This window comes from Eucyclogobius newberryi, unplaced genomic scaffold (assembly GCF_026437365.1).
Source record: "Eucyclogobius newberryi isolate DKJ021-1_F unplaced genomic scaffold, fEucNew1.0.hap1 SCAF_27, whole genome shotgun sequence".
NCBI lineage: Eukaryota > Metazoa > Chordata > Actinopteri > Gobiiformes > Gobiidae > Eucyclogobius > Eucyclogobius newberryi.
The window spans coordinates 944,858-970,677 of record NW_027315912.1 but is presented as its reverse complement, the minus strand read 5'-3'; the positions used below and the strand labels follow the sequence as shown (position 1 = coordinate 970,677).

General features: G+C 54.3%; 1 protein-coding gene across 1 annotated transcript in view; it reads right to left on the bottom strand.

Annotated features, from left to right (window-relative positions):
- Positions 1 to 25,820, bottom strand: part of zanl (zonadhesin, like) — a 113,095-nt gene that overhangs the window by 14,546 nt on the left and 72,729 nt on the right. The window contains exons 35-45 of the mRNA XM_072459746.1: positions 23,307 to 23,404; positions 23,079 to 23,225; positions 22,837 to 23,001; positions 21,247 to 21,374; positions 19,515 to 19,786; positions 17,405 to 17,613; positions 16,075 to 16,219; positions 5,847 to 6,094; positions 4,495 to 4,624; positions 3,703 to 3,907; positions 3,204 to 3,365 (exon numbers count right to left, since the gene is read on the bottom strand). Of these exons, the coding sequence (XP_072315847.1) occupies positions 3,204 to 3,365; positions 3,703 to 3,907; positions 4,495 to 4,624; positions 5,847 to 6,094; positions 16,075 to 16,219; positions 17,405 to 17,613; positions 19,515 to 19,786; positions 21,247 to 21,374; positions 22,837 to 23,001; positions 23,079 to 23,225; positions 23,307 to 23,404 (1,909 nt within the window). The remainder of the gene's footprint in view (positions 1 to 3,203; positions 3,366 to 3,702; positions 3,908 to 4,494; positions 4,625 to 5,846; positions 6,095 to 16,074; positions 16,220 to 17,404; positions 17,614 to 19,514; positions 19,787 to 21,246; positions 21,375 to 22,836; positions 23,002 to 23,078; positions 23,226 to 23,306; positions 23,405 to 25,820) is intronic.

Sequence of the window (25,820 nt, the reverse complement as noted above, 5' to 3'; positions counted from 1 at the left end):
GTCCAGACCACCTTTGACCAGGAGGAGTCCAGACCACCTCTGACCAGGAGGAGTCCAGACTACCTCTGTCCAGGGGGAGTCCAGACCACCTCTGACCAGGGGGGAGTCCAGACCACCTCTGACCAGGGGGAGTCCAGACCACCTCTGACCAGGAGGAGTCCAGACCACCTCTGACCAGTGGGGAGTCCAGACAACCTCTGACCAAGGGGAGAGTCCAGACCACCTCTGACCAGGGGGGAGTCCAGTCCAGACCACCTCAGACCAGGGGGAGTCCAGACCACCTCTGACCAGGAGGAGTGGTTCAGACCACCTCTGACCAGGGGGGAGTCCAGACCACCTCTGACCAGGAGGAGTGGTCCAGACCACCTCTGACCAGGGGGAGTCCAGACCACCTCTGACCAGGGGGGAGTCCAGACCACCTCTGACCAGGGGGAGTCCAGACCACCTCTGACCAGGGGGGAATCCAGACCACCTCTGACCAGGAGGAGTCCAGACCACCTCTGACCAGGGGGAGTCCAGACCACCTCTGACCAGGGGGAGTCCAGACCACCTCTGACCAGGGGGGAGTCCAGACCACCTCTGACCAGGGGGGAGTCCAGTCCAGACCACCTCTGACCAGGAGGAGTCCAGACCACCTCTGACCAGGAGGAGTGGTCCAGACCACCTCTGACCATGGGGGAGTCCAGACCACCTCTGACCAGGAGGAGTGGTCCAGACCACCTCTGACCAGGAGGAGTGGTCCAGACCACCTCGAGTCCAGACCACCTCTGACCAGGGGGAGTCCAGACCACCTCTGACCAGGAGGAGTCCAGACCACCTCTGACCAGGGGGAGTCCAGACCACCTCTGACCAGGGGGGAGTCCAGTCCAGACCACCTCTGACCAGGAGGAGTCCAGACCACCTCTGACCAGGGGGGAGTCCAGACCACCTCTGACCAGGGGGAGTCCAGACCACCTCTGACCAGGAGGAGTCCAGACCACCTCGAGTCCAGACCACCTCTGACCAGGGGGAGTCCAGACCACCTCTGACCAGGGGGAGTCCAGACCACCTCTGACCAGGAGGAGTCCAGACCACCTCTGACCAGGGGGAGTCCAGACCACCTCTGACCAGGAGGAGTCCAGACCACCTCGAGTCCAGACCACCTCTGACCAGGGGGAGTCCAGACCACCTCTGACCAGGAGGAGTCCAGACCACCTCTGACCAGGGGGGAGTCCAGACCACCTCTGACCAGGGGGGAGTCCAGACCACCTTTGACCAGGAGGAGTCCAGACCACCTCTGACCAGGAGGAGTCCAGACTACCTCTGACCAGGGGGAGTCCAGACCACCTCTGACCAGGGGGGAGTCCAGACCACCTCTGACCAGGGGGAGTCCAGACCACCTCTGACCAGGAGGAGTCCAGACCACCTCTGACCAGGGGGGAGTCCAGACCACCTCTGACCAGGGGGAGTCCAGACCACCTCTGACCAGGGGGGAGTCCAGACCACCTCTGACCAAGGGGAGAGTCCAGACCACCTCTGACCAGGGGGGAGTCCAGTCCAGACCACCTCTGACCAGCGGGAGTCCAGACCACCTCTGACCAGGAGGAGTGGTTCAGACCACCTCTGACCAGGGTGGAGTCCAGACCACCTCTGACCAGGAGGAGTGGTCCAGACCACCTCTGACCAGGGGGAGTCCAGACCACCTCTGACCAGGGGGGAGTCCAGACCACCTCTGACCAGGGGGAGTCCAGACCACCTCTGACCAGGGGGGAGTCCAGACCACCTCTGACCAGGGGGAGTCCAGACCACCTCTGACCAGGGGGGAGTCCAGTCCAGACCACCTCTGACCAGGAGGAGTCCAGACCACCTCTGACCAGGAGGAGTGGTCCAGACCACCTCTGACCAGGGGGGAGTCCAGACCACCTCTGACCAGGAGGAGTGGTCCAGACCACCTCTGACCAGGAGGAGTCCAGACCACCTCTGACCAGGGGGAGTCCAGACCACCTCTGACCAGGGGGGAGTCCAGACCACCTCTGACCAGGAGGAGTCCAGACCACCTCTGACCAGGGGGGAGTCCAGACCACCTCTGACCAGGGGGAGTCCAGACCACCTCTGACCAGGGGGAGTCCAGACCACTTCTGACCAGGAGGAGTCCAGACCACCTCGAGTCCAGACCACCTCTGACCAGGGGGAGTCCAGACCACCTCTGACCAGGGGGAGTCCAGACCACCTCTGACCAGGAGGAGTCCAGACCACCTCGAGTCCAGACCACCTCTGACCAGGGGGAGTCCAGACCACCTCTGACCAGGAGGAGTCCAGACCACCTCTGACCAGGGGGGAGTCCAGACCACCTTTGACCAGGAGGAGTCCAGACCACCTCTGACCAGGAGGAGTCCAGACTACCTCTGACCAGGGGGAGTCCAGACCACCTCTGACCAGGGGGGAGTCCAGACCACCTCTGACCAGGGGGAGTCCAGACCACCTCTGACCAGGAGGAGTCCAGACCACCTCTGACCAGGGGGGAGTCCAGACCACCTCTGACCAGGGGGAGTCCAGACCACCTCTGACCAGGGGGGAGTCCAGACCACCTCTGACCAAGGGGAGAGTCCAGACCACCTCTGACCAGGGGGGAGTCCAGTCCAGACCACCTCTGACCAGGGGGAGTCCAGACCACCTCTGACCAGGAGGAGTGGTCCAGACCACCTCTGACCAGGGGGAGTCCAGACCACCTCTGACCAGGGGGAGTCCAGACCACCTCTGACCAGGAGGAGTCCAGACCACCTCTGACCAGGGGGAGTCCAGACCACCTCTGACCAGGGGGAGTCCAGACCACCTCTGACCAGGAGGAGTCCAGACCACCTCGAGTCCAGACCACCTCTGACCAGGGGGAGTCCAGACCACCTCTGACCAGGAGGAGTCCAGACCACCTCTGACCAGGGGGAGTCCAGACCACCTCTGACCAGGGGGGAGTCCAGACCACCTCTGACCAGGGGGGAGTCCAGACCACCTTTGACCAGGAGGAGTCCAGACCACCTTTGACCAGGAGGAGTCCAGACCACCTCTGACCAGGGGGAGTCCAGACCACCTCTGACCAGGAGGAGTCCAGACTACCTCTGACCAGGGGGAGTCCAGACCACCTCTGACCAGGAGGAGTCCAGACCACCTCTGACCAAGGGGAGTCCAGACCCCTCTTCTTGCACTGCCCTGGTCCCATGTGCACTTACTCCTGGAAGATCTTGGGGGCCAGGAGAGCGTGGCAGGCGGCGAAAGGCCCCTGGGGGTTGGACACGGCCCCACACTGGCTGGTGCTGCTGTAGAGCGACAGCTGGGCGTTGGTGCAGTCCGACGTCTCAAATCCAGAGTCCGGGTCAGATTCTGTTTCGCGCCTACAACAAAAGAGTATGTTTCATGAGGCGTCCAGTATAAAGCCTGTAACATATAGAACATATTCACTATTATAAGTGTTGAATGTTTATTTTAGGCCTTGTTCCTTCCATAAAACTACATTTGAGCAGTGTGTCCTTGTACTGTCCTGTAGGAGAGTAACTACTGTACATGTACCACTGGGATGTCCACTTTCTTTGTCGTCAATAATAATGCCTAAAATATAGCCGCAAGCGGCCTCACTGCACCGCAAGAGGAGAGTTGCTCAGGACCCTCATAATGAATGTGTGAATCTCCTTATTGACATGGGACATTTGAAGACACACCCTCCTCTCATACCTGTGCACGTGGTGGACACTAGGGGCCTTGTGGGAGCTCTTCAGGGCGCCTCCCGCTCTGTCACTGGCTCTCCAGCTCTCTCCAAACACGTTGAGGTTCCCGGTGGTGGTCCCGTCTGGCTTCATGTAGTCGTTGCGGGTGATTCCGTCGTAGTTCCCGCACAGCCCTCGCACATGGTTCTTGTATGTACTCGGGAGGATGATTTCTGACAAGAGACACCAAAAGTTACAGCCAAAATGAATGGCTTGTGTTTTTGTGATGTCACAGTATTAAAAGTATATATTTGAACATGACGGGGTCAGGTACGTAAAATAGATGTAGTTCATGTTTGATAGTGTGGTTTAAACTGTCTCTGTGTCGCACACTGATGACATCACAAAACAGATCAGGCCCAATCAGCTGTCAGTGCGCTGAGTTTGAATCATTCTTTACACTGTATTTTAGTTTGAATAGGAGTTAGCATTAGCATTAGCATTAGCATTAGCATTAGCATTAGCATTAGCTGTCCTAGTAAGTGACTTTAGTCATCTTCATTCGCCTCATTCATAAAATTCAGGGTCACATTTAGAATATACCACACGTACCACAGAAACAGAGCTGAGACTGTGGGACCACAAGGACTCTTCTCTCCTTTAAACATCTTATCTTATATATATATATATATATATATATATTCCATTTCCAGACCTTTTGTTTTCAAACTCATTTACAGTGATGAGTAATCTGATTACTTTCGACTCTCCAGTATCCTTAGTAAAGCGCTGACGTGGAGGTGAAGGTCATGTGACTCACCTGCGCGGCTGCGGCCGTCGAATCTCACGGTGAGGCCGAAGTGTGTGGTCAGCTGCACCTGTTTGGAGTTCATGGTGATGGTCAGTCCTTCTGCTGGGCTGAGGGGCGGGGCCACGCGCTCTCCATTCACCTGCACGAGGAGCAGGAGCAGCTCAGTGAGGAGCAGCTCAGTGAGGAGCAGCTCAGTGAGGAGCTCTGTGAGGAGCAGCTCAGTGAGGAGCACAGTGAGGAGCAGCTCAGTGAGGAGCAGCTCAGAGAGGAGCAGCTCAGTGAGGAGCACAGTGAGGAGCAGCTCAGTGAGGAGCACAGTGAGGAGCAGCTCAGTGAGGAGCAGCTCAGAGAGGAGCAGCTCAGTGAGGAGCACAGTGAGGAGCAGCTCAGTGAGGAGCACAGTGAGGAGCAGCTCAGTGAGGAGCAGCTCAGTGAGGAGCACAGTGAGGAGCAGCTCAGTGAGGAGCACAGTGAGGAGCAGGAGCAGCTCAGTGAGGAGCAGCTCAGTGAGGAGCTCAGTGAGGAGCAGCTCAGTGAGGAGCAGCTCAGTGAGGAGCAGCTCAGTGAGGAGCAGCTCAGTGAGGAGCACAGTGAGGAGCAGGAGCAGCTCAGTGAGGAGCACAGTGAGGAGCAGCTCAGTGAGGAGCAGCTCAGTGAGGAGCACAGTGAGGAGCAGGAGCAGCTCAGTGAGGAGCACAGTGAGGAGCAGCTCAGTGAGGAGCAGGAGCAGCTCAGTGAGGAGCAGGAGCAGCTCAGTGAGGAGCAGCTCAGTGAGGAGCAGGAGCAGCTCAGTGAGGAGCAGGAGCAGCTCAGTGAGGAGCACATAAATATGACTCTTGTTCATTTGAATCGTTTAAAACAAAATGTCAGCTCAAAAACCTTCTGAATGATGTCGTTTGTCTTTCATATTGTCTCTGTCTAGTGATGTCATGAGGTGGTGAGACAGGAAGTGCTCCTCCGTGTTTTTGAATTCCATGTCGTTCTGAGCCTCAAACTGCACAAACTCTTTCCTTTTCTTCTGCATTATTTGTCTTGGTTCCATGATGATAATCATGTTGAGTGCACAAAAAGTTCATTCATTAGATTTCTTAAACAACATTTCTTTTACAAAGATCAGGCAAGAGATTCTGTTGTTTCCTCTTGAAATAGTGATTTGTTGTGTTTCTACACTTCCTGTCAGAGGTTTAAGTGATGAAACTGCTTGACCCGTGCTCCACGTGCTCTTCAAACAGCACACAATCCTCTGGACTGTGGTGCGTCCAGCACGAAGACACTTTTACTCCTCAACAACAGAAATGTACATTATTTTAAAAACATGTGTGTCTAAAGTTAAAGCAGTAAGAGCCAGAGGCAGCACGTACCAGGACCACTCTCTTCTGCAGGAAGCGCACATTGACTCTGTCCACGTCGATATAGACCTGGTCCAGAAAGGAGACCCTGCGGTTTCCTCCTCGGCGGATGTTCTTGCCCCTGATGACCAGCTCCTCCAGGGCCTGGGGAGCGTTGTGGCTCTGGGCCAGGATGTACGTGTAGGGGCCCTGGAAGTGGTGGGTGAAGCCGTCAAAGGTGCGGTAGTGAGGGTCCCCAGATACGCTGCACTTGTCAAACTCTGAAAGAAACACATTCCAGCTGAAGGATCTGCTCCATCGTCACCGCAGTTACCCAGAGGCTCCGCCTCTTTCTATTTGTAAGGACATAAGTCAAAGGAGTTAGCAACTCTCAGGTGTCAAATGAGACGGCTGTGTGCTGTCTGCATCTACGTTTTCATCCTCTGTGAAGCAGGTGCTGCGTTCATGTGGCCCTCAGCTTAACACTTTCAGAAAGTGGAGATGTCACGATATAAAAGCAGTTTAACGGAGCTCAGAGAGAGTGGCTCCCTAAAGCTCACGTTAAAGGTCCTACAGTTTCACCACAGCAGTGAGGTCCGGGGGAGTCCAGCCTTTTGAGTGCTCAGGAGTTGAATTCAACAAAACCACATGTAAAACATTGACATAACTGGGCCATATACTTTTTGTTCTTCTTTTTTTTAATTTATTGAACAACTTGGAAGAGTTATTGCCATGAGAGCGTCGGTCACTTCCTGCTGACGCATGATTGAAGTGTGCCTGTTACCGTGGTTATGTCTGCATTGTGGGAGTCTAAACACAGTGAATGATCCATTATCCATAAGTGCAAAGAGGCCCCCAGAGGCCCCCCTGTCCCCCACGCGCCTGGTCCTGATTCAGTCACAGATGTGTGTGTGGGGGTCTTACTGGTAGCATCACATGTGTGTGAGGGTCTTACTGGTGGCATCACATGTGTGTGAGGGTCTTACTGGTGGCATCACATGTGTGTGAGGGTCTTACTGGTGGCATCACATTTGTGTGTGTGGGGGTCTTACTGGTGGCATCACATGTGTGTGTGGGGGTCTTACTGGTGGCATCACATGTGTGTGGGGGTCTTACTGGTGGCATCACATGTGTGTGAGGGTCTTACTGGTGGCATCACATGTGTGTGGGGGTCTTACTGGTGGCATCACATGTGTGTGGGGGTCTTACTGGTGGCATCACATGTGTGTGAGGGTCTTACTGGTGGCATCACATGTGTGTGGGGGTCTTACTGGTGGCATCACATGTGTGTGTGTGAGGGTCTTACTGGTGGCATCACATGTGTGTGTGTGAGGGTCTTACTGGTGGCATCACATGTGTGTGAGGGTCTTACTGGTGGCATCACATGTGTGTGTGGGGGTCTTACTGGTGGCATCACATATGTGTGGGGGTCTTACTGGTGGCATCACATGTGTGTGGGGGTCTTACTGGTGGCATCACATGTGTGTGAGGGTCTTACTGGTGGCATCACATGTGTGTGGGGGTCTTACTGGTGGCATCACATGTGTGTGTGTGAGGGTCTTACTGGTGGCATCACATGTGTGTGTGTGAGGGTCTTACTGGTGGCATCACATGTGTGTGGGGGTCTTACTGGTGGCATCACATGTGTGTGTGGGGGTCTTACTGGTGGCATCACATGTGTGTGGGGGTCTTACTGGTGGCATCAGTGTGTGTGGGGGTCTTACTGGTGGCATCACATGTGTGTGGGGGTCTTACTGGTGGCATCACATGTGTGTGTGGGGGTCTTACTGGTGGCATCACATGTGTGTGAGGGTCTTACTGGTGGCATCACATGTGTGTGGGGGTCTTACTGGTGGCATCACATGTGTGTGGGGGTCTTGCTGGTGGCATCACATGTGTGTGTGGGGGTCTTACTGGTGGCATCACAGTGTGTGTGGGGGTCTTACTGGTGGCATCACATGTGTGTGTGGGGGTCTTACTGGTGGCATCACATGTGTGTGAGGGTCTTACTGGTGGCATCACATGTGTGTGGGGGTCTTACTGGTGGCATCACATGTGTGTGGGGGTCTTGCTGGTGGCATCACATGTGTGTGTGGGGGTCTTACTGGTGGCATCACAGTGTGTGTGGGGGTCTTACTGGTGGCATCACAGTGTGTGTGGGGGTCTTACTGGTGGGCATCACAGTGTGTGTGGGGGTCTTACTGGTTGCATCACATGTGTGTGGGGGTCTTACTGGTGGCATCACATGTGTGAGTGGGGGTCTTACTGGTGGCATCACATGTGTGTGTGGGGGTCTTACTGGTGGCATCACATGTGTGTGGGGGTCTTACTGGTGGCATCACATGTGTGTGGGGGTCTTACTGGTGGCATCACATGTGTGTGGGGGTCTTACTGGTGGCATCACAGTGTGTGTGGGGGTCTTACTGGTGGCATCACATGTGTGTGGGGGTCTTACTGGTGGTATCACAGTGTGTGTGGGGGTCTTACTGGTGGGCATCACAGTGTGTGGGGGGGTCTTAATGGTGGTATCACAGTGTGTGTGGGGGTCTTACTGGTGGCATCACATGTGTGTGGGGGTCTTACTGGTGGCATCACATGTGTGTGTGGGGGTCTTACTGGTGGGCATCACAGTGTGTGTGGGGGTCTTACTGGTGGTATCACATGTGTGTGTGGGGGTCTTACTGGTGGCATCACATGTGTGTGTGGGGGTCTTACTGGTGGCATCACAGTGTGTGTGGGGGTCTTACTGGTGGCATCACATGTGTGTGTGGGGGTCTTACTGGTGGCATCACATGTGTGTGTGGGGGTCTTACTGGTGGCATCACAGTGTGTGTGGGGGTCTTACTGGTGGCATCACATGTGTGTGTGGGGGTCTTACTGGTGGCATCACATGTGTGTGGGGGTCTTACTGGTGGCATCACATGTGTGTGTGTGTGGGGGGGGGTCTTACTGGTGGCATCACATGTGTGTGTGGGGGTCTTACTGGTGGCATCACATGAGTGTGTGGGGGTCTTACTGGTGGCATCACATGTGTGTGTGTGTGTGTGTGTGGGGGGGTCTTACTGGTGGCATCACAGTGTGTGTGGGGGTCTTACTGGTGGCATCACATGTGTGTGTGGGGGTCTTACTGGTGGCATCACATGTGTGTGGGGGTCTTACTGGTGGCATCACATGTGTGTGTGGGGGTCTTACTGGTGGCATCACATGTGTGTGGGGGTCTTACTGGTGGCATCACATGTGTGTGGGGGTCTTACTGGTGGCATCACAGTGTGTGTGGGGGTCTTACTGGTGGCATCACATGTGTGTGTGGGGGTCTTACTGGTGGCATCACATGTGTGTGTGGGGGTCTTACTGGTGGCATCACAGTGTGTGTGGGGGTCTTACTGGTGGCATCACATGTGTGTGTGGGGGTCTTACTGGTGGCATCACATGTGTGTGGGGGTCTTACTGGTGGCATCACATGTGTGTGTGGGGGTCTTACTGGTGGCATCACATGTGTGTGTGTGTGTGTGGGGGGGGGGTCTTACTGGTGGCATCACATGTGTGTGTGGGGGTCTTACTGGTGGCATCACATGTGTGTGGGGGTCTTACTGGTGGCATCACATGTGTGTGTTAGGGTCTTACTGGTGACATCACATGTGTGTGGGGGTCTTACTGGTGGCATCACAGTGTGTGTGGGGGTCTTACTGGTGGCATCAAAGTTTGTGTGTGTGTGGGGGGGGGTCTTACTGGTGGCATCACATGTGTGTGTGGGGGTCTTACTGGTGGCATCACATGTGTGTGTGTGTGTGGGGGGGTCTTACTGGTGGCATCACATGTGTGTGTGGGGGTCTTACTGGTGGCATCACAGTGTGTGTGGGGGTCTTACAGGTGGCATCACAGTGTGTGTGGGGGTCTTACTGGTGGCATCACATGTGTGTGGGGATCTTACTGGTTGCATCACATGTGTGTGTGTGGGGGTCTTACTGGTGGCATCACATGTGTGTGTGTGGGGGTCTTACTGGTGGCATCACATGTGTGTGAGGGTCTTACTGGTGGCATCACATGTGTGTGTGGGGGTCTTACTGGTTGCATCACATGTGTGTGTGGGGGTCTTACTGGTGGCATCACATGTGTGTGTGGGGGTCTTACTGGTGGCATCACATGTGTGTGTGGGGGTCTTACTGATGGCATCACATGTGTGTGTGGGGGTCTTACTGGTGGCATCACATGTGTGTGGGGGTCTTACTGGTGGCATCACAGTGTGTGTGGGGGTCTTACTGGTGGCATCACAGTTTGTGTGTGTGTGTGGGGGGGGTCTTACTGGTGGCATCACATGTGTGTGGGGGTCTTACTGGTGGCATCACAGTGTATGTGGGGGTCTTACTGGTGGCATCACAGTGTGTGTGGGGGTCTTACTGGTGGCATCACATGTGTGTGTGGGGGTCTTACTGGTGGCATCACATGTGTGTGGGGGTCTTACTGGTGCCATCACATGTGTGTGTGTGTGTGGGGGGGGTCTTACTGGTGGCATCACATGTGTGTGTGGGGGTCTTACTGGTGGCATCACATGTGTGTGTGGGGGTCTTACTGGTGGCATCACATGTGTGTGTGTGGGGGGGGGGGGGGGTCTTACTGGTGGCATCACAGTGTGTGTGGGGGTCTTACTGGTGGCATCACATGTGTGTGGGGGTCTTACTGGTGGCATCACATGTGTGTGTGTGGGGGTCTTACTGGTGGCATCACATGTGTGTGGGGGTCTTACTGGTGGCATCACATGTGTGTGTGGGGGTCTTACTGGTGACATCACATGTGTGTGTGGGGGTCTTACTGGTGGCATCACAGTGTGTGTGGGGGTCTTACTGGTGGCATCAAAGTTTGTGTGTGTGTGGGGGTCTTACTGGTGGCATCACATGTGTGTGTGGGGGTCTTACTGGTGGCATCACATGTGTGTGTGTGTGTGGGGGGGTCTTACTGGTGGCATCACATGTGTGTGTGGGGGTCTTACAGGTGGCATCACAGTGTGTGTGGGGGTCTTACTGGTGGCATCACATGTGTGTGGGGATCTTACTGGTTGCATCACATGTGTGTGTGTGGGGGTCTTACTAGTGGCATCACATGTGTGTGTGTGGGGGTCTTACTGGTGGCATCACATGTGTGTGAGGGTCTTACTGGTGGCATCACATGTGTGTGTGGGGGTCTTACTGGTTGCATCACATGTGTGTGTGGGGGTCTTACTGGTGGCATCACATGTGTGTGTGGGGGTCTTACTGGTGGCATCACATGTGTGTGTGGGGGTCTTACTGGTGGCATCACATGTGTGTGTGGGGGTCTTACTGGTGGCATCACATGTGTGTGGGGGTCTTACTGGTGGCATCACAGTGTGTGTGGGGGTCTTACTGGTGGCATCACAGTTTGTGTGTGTGTGTGGGGGGGGTCTTACTGGTGGCATCACATGTGTGTGGGGGTCTTACTGGTGGCATCACAGTGTATATGGGGGTCTTACTGGTGGCATCACATGTGTGTGTGTGTATGGGGGGGTCTTACTGGTGGCATCACATGTGTGTGGGGGTCTTACTGGTTGCATCACATGTGTGTGGGGGTCTTACTGGTGGCATCACATGTGTGTGTGGGGGTCTTACTGGTGGCATCACAGTGTGTGTGGGGGTCTTACTGGTGGCATCACATATGTGTGGGGGTCTTACTGGTGGCATCACATGTGTGTGTGGGGGTCTTACTGGTGGCATCACATATGTGTGGGGGTCTTACTGGTGGCATCACATGTGTGTGGGGGTCTTACTGGTGGCATCACATGTGTGTGTGGGGGTCTTACTGATGGCATCACATGTGTGTGGGGGTCTTACTGGTGGCATCACATGTGTGTGGGGGTCTTACTGGTGGCATCAAAGTTTGTGTGTGTGTGGGGGGGGGTCTTACTGGTGGCATCACAGTGTGTGTGGGGGTCTTACTGGTGGCATCACATGTGTGTGTGGGGGTCTTACTGGTGGCATCACATGTGTGTGTGTGTGGGGGGGGGTCTTACTGGTGGCATCACATGTGTGTGTGGGGGTCTTACTGGTGGCATCACAGTGTGTGTGGGGGTCTTACTGGTGGCATCACATGTGTGTGGGGATCTTACTGGTTGCATCACATGTGTGTGTGTGGGGGTCTTACTGGTGGCATCACATGTGTGTGAGGGTCTTACTGGTGGCATCACATGTGTGTGTGGGGGTCTTACTGGTGGCATCACATGTGTGTGTGGGGGTCTTACTGGTTGCATCACATGTGTGTGTGGGGGTCTTACTGGTGGCATCACATGTGTGTGGGGGTCTTACTGGTGGCATCACAGTGTGTGTGGGGGTCTTACTGGTGGCATCACAGTTTGTGTGTGTGTGTGGGGGGGGGTCTTACTGGTGGCATCACAGTGTATGTGGGGGTCTTACTGGTGGCATCACATGTGTGTGTGTGTATGGGGGGGTCTTACTGGTGGCATCACATGTGTGTGTGGGGGTCTTACTGGTGGCATCACAGTTTGTGTGTGTGTGTGGGGGGGGTCTTACTGGTGGCATCACATGTGTGTGTGTGTATGGGGGGGTCTTACTGGTGGCATCACAGTGTGTGTGGGGGTCTTACTGGTGGCATCACATGTGTGTGGGGGTCTTACTGGTGGCATCACATGTGTGTGGGGGTCTTACTGGTGGCATCACATGTGTGTGTGGGGGTCTTACTGGTGGCATCACATGTGTGTGTGGGGGTCTTACTGGTGGCATCACATGTGTGTGGGGGTCTTACTGGTGGCATCACATGTGTGTGTGGGGGTCTTACTGGTGGCATCACATATGTGTGGGGGTCTTACTGGTGGCATCACATGTGTGTGGGGGTCTTACTGGTGGCATCACATGTGTGTGTGGGGGTCTTACTGATGGCATCACATGTGTGTGGGGGTCTTACTGGTGGCATCACAGTGTGTGTGGGGGTCTTACTGGTGGCATCACATGTGTGTGGGGGTCTTACTGATGGCATCACATGTGTGTGGGGGTCTTACTGGTGGCATCACAGTGTGTGTGGGGGTCTTACTGGTGGCATCACATGTGTGTGAGGGTCTTACTGGTGGCATCACAGTGTGTATGGGGGTCTTACTGGTGGCATCACATGTGTGTGAGGGTCTTACTGGTGGCATCACAGTGTGTGTGGGGGTCTTACTGGTGGCATCACATGTGTGTGTGGGGGTCTTACTGGTGGCATCACATGTGTGTGTGGGGGTCTTACTGGTGGTATCACATGTGTGTGAGGGTCTTACTGGTGGCATCACAGTGTGTGTGGGGGTCTTACTGGTGGCATCACAGTGTGTGTGGGGGTCTTACTGGTGGCATCACATGTGTGTGTGGGGGTCTTACTGGTGGCATCACATGTGTGTGTGGGGGTCTTACTGGTGAACATCACAGTGTGTGTGGAGGTCTTACTGGTGGCATCACATGTGTGTGTGGGGGTCTTACTGGTGGCATCACAGTGTGTGTGGGGGTCTTACTGGTGGCATCACATGTGTGTGTGGGGGTCTTACTGGTGGTATCACATGTGTGTGAGGGTCTTACTGGTGGCATCACAGTGTGAGTGGGGGTCTTACTGGTGGCATCACAGTGTGTGTGGGGGTCTTACTGATGGCATCACAGTGTGTGTGGGGGTCTTACTGGTGGCATCACAGTGTGTGTGGGGGTCTTACTGGTGGCATCACAGTGTGTGTGGGGGTCTTACTGGTGGCATCACAGTGTGTGTGGGGGTCTTACTGGTGGCATCACAGTGTGTGTGGGGGTCTTACTGGTGGCATCACAGTGTGTGTGGGGGTCTTACTGGTGGCATCATATGTGTGTGTGTGTGGGGGTCTTACTGGTGGCATCACATGTGTGTGTGGGGGTCTTACTGGTGGTATCACATGTGTGTGAGGGTCTTACTGGTGGCATCACAGTGTGTGTGGGGGTCTTACTGGTGGCATCACAGTGTGTGTGGGGGTCTTACTGGTGGCATCACATGTGTGTGTGGGGGTCTTACTGGTGGCATCACATGTGTGTGTGGGGGTCTTACTGGTGAACATCACAGTGTGTGTGGAGGTCTTACTGGTGGCATCACATGTGTGTGTGGGGGTCTTACTGGTGGCATCACAGTGTGTGTGGGGGTCTTACTGGTGGCATCACATGTGTGTGTGGGGGTCTTACTGGTGGTATCACATGTGTGTGAGGGTCTTACTGGTGGCATCACAGTGTGTGTGGGGGTCTTACTGGTGGCATCACAGTGTGTGTGGGGGTCTTACTGATGGCATCACAGTGTGTGTGGGGGTCTTACTGGTGGCATCACAGTGTGTGTGGGGGTCTTACTGGTGGCATCACAGTGTGTGTGGGGGTCTTACTGGTGGCATCACAGTGTGTGTGGGGGTCTTACTGATGGCATCACAGTGTGTGTGGGGGTCTTACTGGTGGCATCACAGTGTGTGTGGGGGTCTTACTGGTGGCATCATATGTGTGTGTGTGTGGGGGTCTTACTGGTGGCATCACATGTGTGTGTGGGGGTCTTACTGGTGGTATCACATGTGTGTGAGGGTCTTACTGGTGGCATCACATGTGTGTGTGGGGGTCTTACTGGTGGCATCACAGTGTGTGTGGGGGTCTTACTGGTGGCATCACAGTGTGTGTGGGGGTCTTACTGATGGCATCACAGTGTGTGTGGGGGTCTTACTGGTGGCATCACAGTGTGTGTGGGGGTCTTACTGGTGGCATCACAGTGTGTGTGGGGGTCTTACTGGTGGCATCACAGTGTGTGTATATGTGTGTGGGGGTCTTACTGGTGGCATCACATGTGTGTGTGGGGGTCTTACTGGTTGCATCACGTGTGTGTGGGGGTCTTACTGGTGGCATCACAGTGTGTGTGGGGGTCTTACTGGTGGCATCACATGTGTGTGAGGGTCTTACTGGTGGCATCACATGTGTGTGTGGGGGTCTTACTGGTGGCATCACATGTGTGTGTGGGGGTCTTACTGGTGGCATCACATGTGTGTGAGGGTCTTACTGGTGGCATCACATGTGTGTGGGGGTCTTACTGGTGGTATCACATGTGTGTGTGGGGGTCTTACTGGTGGCATCACATGTGTGTGTGGGGGTCTTACTGGTGGCATCACATGTGTGTGTGGGGGTCTTACTGGTGGCATCACATGTGTGTGTGGGGGTCTTACTGGTGGCATCACAGTGTGTGTGGGGGTCTAAATGGTGGCATCACAGTGTGTGTGGGGGTCTTACTGGTGGCATCACATGTGTGTGGGGGTCTTACTGGTGGCATCACAGTGTGTGTGGGTTCTTACTGGTGGCATCACATGTGTGTGGGGGTCTTACTGGTGGCATCACAGTGTGTGTGGGGTCTTACTGGTGGCATCACATGTGTGTGTGGGGGTCTTACTGGTGGCATCACATGTGTGTGTGGGGTCTTACTGGTGGCATCACATGTGTGTGTGGGGGTCTTACTGGTGGCATCACATGTGTGTGTGGGGGTTTTACTGGTGGCATCACATGTGTGTGTGGGGGTCTTACTGGTGGCATCACATGTGTGTGTGGGGGTCTTACTGGTGGCATCACATGTGTGTGTGGGGGTCTTACTGGTGGCATCACAGTGTGTGTGGGGGTCTAAATGGTGGCATCACATGTGTGTGGGGGTCTTACTGGTGGCATCACAGTGTGTGTGGGGTCTTACTGGTGGCATCACATGTGTGTGTGGGGGTCTTACTGGTGGCATCACATGTGTGTGTGGGGTCTTACTGGTGGCATCACATGTGTGTGTGGGGGTCTTACTGGTGGCATCACATGTGTGTGTGGGGGTTTTACTGGTGGCATCACATGTGTGTGTGGGGGTCTTACTGGTGGCATCACATGTGTGTGTGGGGGTCTTACTGGTGGGCATCACAGTGTGTGTTGGGGTCTTACTGGTGGCATCACATGTGTGTGTGGGGGTCTTACTGGTTGCATCACATGTGTGTAAGGGTCTTACTGGTGGCATCACATGTGTGTGTGGGGGTCTTACTGGTGGCATCATATGTGTGTGGGGGTCTTACTGGTGGCATCATATGTGTGTGGGGGTCTTACTGGTGGCATCACATGTGTGTGTGGGGGTCTTACTGGTGGCATCACAGTGTGTGTGGGGGTCTTACTGGTGGCATCACATGTGTGTGTGGGGGTCTTACTGGTGGCATCACATGTGTGTGAGGGTCTTACTGGTGGCATCACAGTGTGTGTGGGGGTCTTACTGGTGGGCTTGCAGTACAGCTCTCCGTACTTGTCCAGCTCACACAGAGTGTTGGCTCCACAGCTGTGGTCACTGCAGCTGATCTGACCGCCCTGGCTGCACTGACATGACCCGGTGCACTTGTCCTTCAGCCACGAGTCTCCCACCTGCGCTCAGGACATATGTCCCCAAAACACAAGTTATGGATCATCCAGAGGCTCTGGGTACGAACCCGTCCAGGTGTAAACCCTGTGCTCGTTTGAGATCATAATTAGCACATAATATCTTTTACAACAATAATCCAATTATATTTTTATTTATTATATCATAAAATGTCAGTCAATGTCTAGTGCAGTCATTTTACACTGCACTTTATACCGTATATTCCGGACTGGAGTATAAGTCGCACCAGCCCAAAAATGCATAATAGAGAAGAAAAAAACATGTATAAGTCGCATTTTTGGAGGAATTAATTTGATCAAATCCAAGACCAAGAACAGACATTTCAACATAATGTAAAATAATAACAGATGAGAGAACATGGTGAATAGGTGTGCATATGCTAACGCTAACGCTAACACCTTCAGCTACATGACGTATTCTAACGCTAACACCTTCAGCTATATGACTTATGCTAACGCTAACACCTTCAGCTACATGACGTATGCTAACGCTAACACCTTCAGCTACATGACGTATGCTAACGCTAACACCTTCAGCTACATGAGGCACAGACAGAACTGTGGTGTCTGGTATGTTAACGTAACATATTAACAGTTATTCAGATAACTATGGCATAAAGAACATGCTAACAGATAACTATAGCATAAAGAACATGCTAACAGATAACTATAGCATAAAGAACATACTAACAGATAACTATAGCATAAAGAACATGCTAACAGATAACTATAGCATAAAGAACATGCTAACAAATAACTATAGCATAAAGAACATGCTAACAGATAACTATAGCATAAAGAACATGCTAACAGATAACTATTGCATAAAGAACATGCTAACAAGTTTAGCAAAGCATCAGTTTTACCCCAAATCACTAAATCCATTGAATTCTTCTTCCTCTGTGTCACTTCTAAACAACTCCACAAACTCCAGAGGAAGTGCAGATTCTTTTTCTGCGTCGCTTAGAGCCTAGAGCGCCCTCTTGTGGTTGTCGGTGTGAAAATAACAAATAATATCACATATAAGTCGCTCTCTGGAGTATAAGTCGCACGCCGGCCAAAACTATGAAAAAAGGTGCGACTTATAGTCGGGAAAATACGGTACTCACTGAAGAGGGAAAATAGACTAAAAGCACAATGTTTGTTCAAAAGCAGCACCGTGGTACTCACGTCGTGGTACTCGCCGTCCGAGTCCAGGCAGCCGCACTCGTTGAGGAGCACACACTTGTTATCGCTGAGCACGTACCCGCCGTCGCACTGGCAGCCCTCCACACAGGCGCTGGGCGGCAGGTGGCACAGGAGGGGGAACAGGTCCGAGCAGGTGGGGGGGCAGGGGGCCGTGCAGTCCCAGTAGTGGCTATTGGGAGGACACGGCTTTGCTGTGTGCACCAGACCACAACATTTGGACGTGTTGGTACATTTTCAAGCATATAATAATGATAATCATTTTATTTTGAAAAGAGGGAGGGACTTTAAGAGGAGGGCGGGACTTTAAGAGGAGGGCGGGACTTTAAGACGAGGGTGGGACTTTAAGAGGAGGGCGGGACTTTAAGAGGTGGGCGGGACATTAAGACGAGGGCGGGACATTAAGAGCAGGACGGGGCTTTAAGAGGAGGGCGGGACTTTAAGAGGAGGGCGGGACTTTAAAAGGAGGGCGGGACATTAAGAGCAGGACGGGGCTTTAAGAGGAGGGCGGGACTTTAAGAGGAGGGCGGGACTTTAAGAGGAGGGTGGGATTTTAAGAGGTGGGCGGGACATTAAGACGAGGGCGGGACATTAAGAGCAGGACGGGGCTTTAAGAGGAGGGCGGGACTTTAAGAGGAGGGCGGGACTTTAAGAGGAGGGCGGGACTTTAAGAGGTGGGCGGGACATTAAGACGAGGGCGGGACATTAAGAGCAGGACGGGGCTTTAAGAGGAGGGCGGGACTTTAAGAGGAGGGCGGGACTTTAAGAGGAGGGTGGGACATTAAGAGCAGGACGGGGCTTTGTTGTTGTTGTTGTTGTTGTTGTTTTATGGCGGTTGGCATCCAAGTGTTGCATTACCGCCAGACTTTATTCCTCAGACTTTGCCAGACTTTATCCTCAGACTCTGTCGTAGTCCGTAAAAGTGTAGGGTGGGACTTTAAGAGGAGGGTGGGACTTTAAGAGGAGGGCGGGACTTTAAGAGGAAGGCGGGGCTTTAAGAGCAGGGTGGGACTTTAAGAGGAGGGCGGGACTTTAAGAGGAGGGTGGGACTTTAAGAGGAGGGCGGGACTTTAAGAGGAGGGCGGGACTTTAAGAGGAAGACGGGGCTTTAAGAGCAGGGTGGGACTTTAAGAGGAGGGCGGGACTTTAAGAGGAAGACGGGGCTTTAAGAGCAGGGTGGGACTTTAAGAGGAGGGCGGGACTTTAAGAGGAAGACGGGGCTTTAAGAGCAGGGTGGGACTTTAAGAGGAGGGCGGGACTTTAAGAGGAAGGCGGGGCTTTAAGAGCAGGGTGGGGCTTTAAGAGGAGGGCGGGAATTAAGAGGAAGGCGGGGCTTTAAGAGCAGGGTGGGGCTTTAAGAGCAGGGTGGGACTTTAAGAGGAGGGCGGGACTTTAAGAGGAGGGCGGGACTTTAAGAGGAGGGTGGGACATTAAGAGCAGGACGGGGCTTTGTTGTTGTTGTTGTTGTTGTTGTTTTATGGCGGTTGGCATCCAAGTGTTGCATTACCGCCAGACTTTATTCCTCAGACTTTGCCAGACTTTATCCTCAGACTCTGTCGTAGTCCGTAAAAGTGTAGGGTGGGACTTTAAGAGGAGGGTGGGACTTTAAGAGGAGGGCGGGACTTTAAGAGGAAGGCGGGGCTTTAAGAGCAGGGTGGGACTTTAAGAGGAGGGCGGGACTTTAAGAGGAGGATGGGACTTTAAGAGGAGGGCGGGACTTTAAGAGGAGGGCGGGACTTTAAGAGGAAGACGGGGCTTTAAGAGCAGGGTGGGACTTTAAGAGGAGGGCGGGACTTTAAGAGGAAGACGGGGCTTTAAGAGCAGGGTGGGACTTTAAGAGGAGGGCGGGACTTTAAGAGGAAGGCGGGGCTTTAAGAGCAGGGTGGGGCTTTAAGAGCAGGGTGGGACTTTAAGAGGAGGGCGGGACTTTAAGAGGAGGGTGGGGCTTTAAGAGGAGGGCGGGACCTGGTGGTTTCAGACGACAAACCAGTGTGCCAGGTTAAGTGTGTTTTTAGAACACTTTCTTTGACAAACACGTGTGAACTTTCACAATCGTTTATAATCAGAACAACATTATGTAGAACACAACACTCACGACAGAAGGTGCTGTTCCTCCAGCTGATGGTGGCGCCGGCGCTCTGACACGCCTGTGCGTACGCCTCCACGTTGTCGCACAGAGTCAGCTGCATGCCGTCGTACTCGCACATGTCGTAGATGCAGTTCCCAATGAAGGCCTGCGGGGGCACCAGGGCGTGGCAGGGCTTGAACCGGTCGGACAGCAGCACTCCAGTGCACTGCGCGTCGTACTGTGTCTCTTCTGCGGCCGTGCAGTTCGGGTGGACGTCCGGGCGCGTGTCGGGCTGACAACTGGAGAGGGACAGCACCGAGTCAGTACTGTCAAGACACATACATGGAGCGGCCTCCTGCTGGTGCCAGAGTCAGGACTAAACATGGACCAGCCTCCTGCTGGTGCCAGAGTCAGGACTAAACATGGACCAGCCTCCTGCTGGTGCCAGAGTCAGGACTAAACATGGACCGGCCTCCTGCTGGTGCCAGAGTCAGGACTAAACATGGACCGGCCTCCTGCTGGTGCCAGAGTCAGGACTAAACATGGACCGGCCTCCTGCTGGTGCCAGAGTCAGGACTAAACATGGACCGGCCTCCTGCTGGTGCCAGAGTCAGGACTAAACATGGACCGGCCTCCTGCAGGTGCCAGAGTCAGGACTAAACATGAACCGGCCTCCTGCTGGTGCCAGAGTCAGGACTAAACATGGACCGGCCTCCTGCTGGTGCCAGAGTCAGGACTAAACATGGACCGGCCTCCTGCTGGTGCCAGAGTCAGGACTAAACATGGACCGGCCTCCTGCTGGTGCCAGAGTCAGGACTAAATATGGACCGGCCTCCTGCTGGTGCCAGAGTCAGGACTAAACATGGACCGGCCTCCTGCTGGTGCCAGAGTCAGGACTAAACATGGAGCGGCCTCCTGCTGGTGCCAGAGTCAGGACTAAACATGGACCGGCCTCCTGCAGGTGCCAGAGTCAGGACTAAACATGAACCGGCCTCCTGCTGGTGCCAGAGTCAGGACTAAACATGGACCGGCCTCCTGCTGGTGCCAGAGTCAGGACTAAACATGGACCGGCCTCCTGCTGGTGCCAGAGTCAGGACTAAACATGAACCGGCCTCCTGCTGGTGCCAGAGTCAGGACTAAACATGGACCGGCCTCCTGCTGGTGCCAGAGTCAGGACTAAACATGGAGCGGCCTCCTGCTGGTGCCAGAGTCAGGACTAAACATGGACCGGCCTCCTGCTGGTGCCAGAGTCAGGACTAAACATGGACCGGCCTCCTGCTGGTGCCAGAGTCAGGACTAAACATGGACCGGCCTCCTGCTGGTGCCAGAGTCAGGACTAAACATGGAGCGGCCTCCTGCTGGTGCCAGAGTCAGGACTAAACATGGACCGGCCTCCTGCTGGTGCCAGAGTCAGGACTAAACATGGACCGGCCTCCTGCTGGTGCCAGAGTCAGGACTAAACATGGACCGGCCTCCTGCTGGTGCCAGAGTCAGGACTAAACATGGACCGGCCTCTTGCTGGTGCCTCCTGCTGGCTCAAAAGACTGTTTTTCAAAGTTCAGCACTTTCTTCCTTTTGGATACAATTTTATGGCCGAATGTCTCAAGTGTTTTTGTCTTTAATTTGATCAGTACATGTAAAACATCTTCTGGTCTGAATGGGCTTTATTTCAGAGGAGAAATGGAGAGAGAGGTGTGAGACATCAGGCAAACACAAAGGTGATAATAAGCTTGTAAATTGAAAGGTGGGCGTGGCTGACCCCGGGTCGCTGTCGCCCTCAGACTTCCAGCTGTTTCCCAGCTCGATCACGTCTTTGGCCGGCGTCTGGTCGGGCCTCAGGTCGTCGTCGGAGTCGTCGTGGTTGTAGTTCCCACACATGCCACAGAGCTGCGCCAAAAACACACACTCTTAATCACAGCCATTCTTCATTCCTGGAGAGGTTTTTCGCACAAAAGATTAGAAATTTGAAACATAGTTATTTTTGAAGTCACGTATCTTGTGATGGCTTTGCAGTTTTTTCAAAATAAAATAAAACATATTTTCATCGAACCAAAACAAAGAAAGAATTCAAAGATGGAACAATCTATAATCACGATCATCACACCAGCGCTAACGGCCACCTCAAACCAAAGGGGGCGTGCTTCCTGTGCTTTCTGTGCTTCCTGTGTTTCGGCCCCTGAACTCGGGCCCCCCCTGACACACACACACTTCTCATCCTGGTGTGAGCGTGTGTCGAGTACACGTCCTGTAGAGTACACGTCCTGTAGAGTACACGTCCTGTCGAGTACACGTCCTGTCGAGTACACGTCCTGTAGAGTACACGTCCTGTAGAGTACACGTCCTGTAGAGTACACGTCCTGTCGAGTACACGTCCTGTAGAGTACACGTCCTGTAGAGTACACGTCCTGTCGAGTACACGTCCTGTCGAGTACACGTCCTGTAGAGTACACGTCCTGTAGAGTACACGTCCTGTCGAGTACACGTCCTGTAGAGTACACGTCCTGTAGAGTACACGTCCTGTCGAGTACACGTCCTGTAGAGTACACGTCCTGTAGAGTACACGTCCTGTCGAGTACACGTCCTGTCGAATACACGTCCTGTCGAGTACACGTCCTGTAGAGTACACGTCCTGTCGAGTACACGTCTTGTCGAGTACACGTCCTGTCGAGTACACGTCCTGTAGAGTACACGTCCTGTCGAGTACACGTCCTGTCGAGTACACGTCCTGTAGAGTACACGTCCTGTCGAGTACACGTCCTGTAGAGTACACGTCCTGTAGAGTACACGTCCTGTCGAGTACACGTCCTGTCGAGTACACGTCCTGTAGAGTACACGTCCTGTAGAGTACACGTCCTGTCGAGTACACGTCCTGTCGAGTACAAGTCCTGTAGAGTACACGTCCTGTCGAGTACACGTCCTGTCGAGTACACGTCCTGTCGAGTACACGTCCTGTAGAGTACACGTCCTGTCGAGTACACGTCCTGTCGAGTACACGTCCTGTCGAGTACACGTCCTGTCGAGTACACGTCCTGTAGAGTACACGTCCTGTCGAGTACACGTCCTGTAGAGTACACGTCCTGTAGAGTACACGTCCTGTCGAGTACACGTCCTGTCGAGTACACGTCCTGTAGAGTACACGTCCTGTAGAGTACACGTCCTGTCGAGTACACGTCCTGTCGAGTACACGTCCTGTAGAGTACACGTCCTGTAGAGTACACGTCCTGTCGAGTACACGTCCTGTAGAGTACACGTCCTGTAGAGTACACGTCCTGTCGAGTACACGTCCTGTCGAGTACACGTCCTGTCGAGTACACGTCCTGTAGAGTACACGTCCTGTAGAGTACAGTACCTTGTTGAAGTACTCTCCCGGCACCGTGATCTCCAGGTGATGGACTCCGTCAAACTTGACCCGCAGCCCAAAGTCTGTGTCCAGCAGGACGTAGGAGCCGCTGGAGATCACCCTGGTCCCCGAGGAGCCCACGCTCAGGGGCGTTCTCACACGACGGCCGTTCAGCTGCAACACACAGGTCAAGATGAGGAGCGCCGGACACGCCCGTGCAGGGGCCAATGACACGTGTCCTCTTGACTTACTAAGACCCTCCGGCTCTTGTGCAGCTCCACCACCGTGTCGTGAGGCAGGTAGACCTTCACTGACCGCACGTACGAGGCCTCGGGCTGACCGCGCTCCTCGTTTTTGGCCACTATTTTAAAGGGAGTGACCATCGTCGTGTTGCACACCTGAACAAATGAGGACAAAACGTGAAGAAGCGTGAAGGAAGTGTCAGGATTCTGAAGCGTGATGAAAGGACGAGTCCACACCTCCACCAGGGTGTAGGTGCACGTGCCCATGAAGGTGTGCATGACCCCATCAAAGGTGTAGTAGTGAGGGTCCCCGGCCACATGGCACACGCCTTTACCTGAGGGACACAAGGTCAAGGGTCAATCACAGCGCGGGCCAACTTCACCCTTAAAAGAAGAGCTCCAAACTGAAAATGCACAAATCTTATTGTTTTATAGGTCAGAGGTCAGGACCTTCCTGTTGACCTCATGCCACCACGCCCACTTTTCACTTTTTTCCCACCTGATCGCCACTCCCCCTCGTAACGGCACGCCCAGTCCAGCGGGAACTCCCATTTCCTGACCTCATGTAAGAGTTGTGACAGGGTGAATGTGCGCAGGTGCAGCACAGGCAGGTGTGGTGTGCAGTGCAGTAGCGTGTTGTGACAGGGTGAATGTGCGCAGGTGCAGCACAATCGTGTGGTGTGCAGTGCAGTAGCGTGTTGTGACAGGGTGAATGTGCGCAGGTGCAGCATAGGTGTGGTGTGCAGTGCAGTAGCGTGTTGTGACAGGGTGAATGTGCGCAGGTGCAGAACAGTCGTGTGGTGTGCAGTGCAGTAGCGTGTTGTGACAGGGTGAATGTGCGCAGGTGCAGCACAGGTGTGGTGTGTAGTGCAGTAGCGTGTTGTGACAGGGTGAATGTGCGCAGGTGCAGCACAATCGTGTGGTGTGCAGTGCAGTAGCGTGTTGTGACAGGGTGAATGTGCGCAGGTGCAGCACAGGTGTGGTGTGCAGTGCAGTAGCGTGTTGTGACAGGGTGAATGTGCGCAGGTGCAGCATAGGTGTGGTGTACAGTGCAGTAGCGTGTTGTGACAGGGTGAATGTGCGCAGGTGCAGCACAGGTGTGGTGTGTAGTGCAGTAGCGTGTTGTGACAGGGTGAATGTGCGCAGGTGCAGCACAATCGTGTGGTGTGCAGTGCAGTAGCGTGTTGTGACAGGGTGAATGTGCGCAGGTGCAGCACAGGTGTGGTGTGCAGTGCAGTAGCGTGTTGTGACAGGGTGAATGTGCGCAGGTGCAGCACAGTCGTGTGGTGTGCAGTGCAGTAGCGTGTTGTGACAGGGTGAATGTGCGCAGGTGCAGCATAGGTGTGGTGTGCAGTGCAGTAGCGTGTTGTGACATGGTGAATGTGCGCAGGTGCAGCATAGGTGTGGTGTGCAGTGCAGTAGCGTGTTGTGACATGGTGAATGTGCGCAGGTGCAGCACAGGTGTGGTGTACAGTGCAGTAGCGTGTTGTGACAGGGTGAATGTGCGCAGGTGCAGCATAGGTGTGGTGTGTAGTGCAGTAGCGTGTTGTGACAGGGTGAATGTGCGCAGGTGCAGCACAGGCAGGTGTGGTGTGCAGTGCAGTAGCGTGTTGTGACAGGGTGAATGTGCGCAGGTGCAGCACAGGTGTGGTGTGTAGTGCAGTAGCGTGTAGTGACAGGGTGAATGTGCGCAGGTGCAGCATAGGTGTGGTGTACAGTGCAGTAGCGTGTTGTGACAGGGTGAATGTGCGCAGGTGCAGCACAGGTGTGGTGTGTAGTGCAGTAGCGTGTTGTGACAGGGTGAATGTGCGCAGGTGTAGCACAATCGTGTGGTGTGCAGTGCAGTAGCGTGTTGTGACAGGGTGAATGTGCGCAGGTGCAGCACAGGTGTGGTGTGCAGTGCAGTAGCGTGTTGTGACAGGGTGAATGTGCGCAGGTGCAGCATAGGTGTGGTGTACAGTGCAGTAGCGTGTTGTGACAGGGTGAATGTGCGCAGGTGCAGCACAGGTGTGGTGTGTAGTGCAGTAGCGTGTTGTGACAGGGTGAATGTGTGCAGGTGCAGCACAATCGTGTGGTGTGCAGTGCAGTAGCGTGTTGTGACAGGGTGAATGTGCGCAGGTGCAGCACAGGTGTGGTATGCAGTGCAGTAGCGTGTTGTGACAGGGTGAATGTGCGCAGGTGCAGCACAGGTGTGGTGTGCAGTGCAGTAGCGTGTTGTGACAGGGTGAATGTGCGCAGGTGCAGCACAGGTGTGGTGTGCAGTGCAGTAGCGTGTTGTGACAGGGTGAATGTGCGCAGGTGCAGCACAGTCGTGTGGTGTGCAGTGCAGTAGCGTGTTGTGACAGGGTGAATGTGCGCAGGTGCAGCATAGGTGTGGTGTGCAGTGCAGTAGCGTGTTGTGACATGGTGAATGTGCGCAGGTGCAGCACAGGTGTGGTGTGCAGTGCAGTAGCGTGTTGTGACAGGGTGAATGTGCGCAGGTGCAGCACAGGTGTGGTGTGCAGTGCAGTAGCGTGTTGTGACAGGGTGAATGTGCGCAGGTGCAGCACAGGTGTGGTGTGCAGTGCAGTAGCGTGTTGTGACAGGGTGAATGTGCGCAGGTGCAGCACAGGTGTGGTGTGCAGTGCAGTAGCGTGTTGTGACAGGGTGAATGTGCGCAGGTGCAGCACAGTCGTGTGGTGTGCAGTGCAGTAGCGTGTTGTGACAGGGTGAATGTGCGCAGGTGCAGCATAGGTGTGGTGTGCAGTGCAG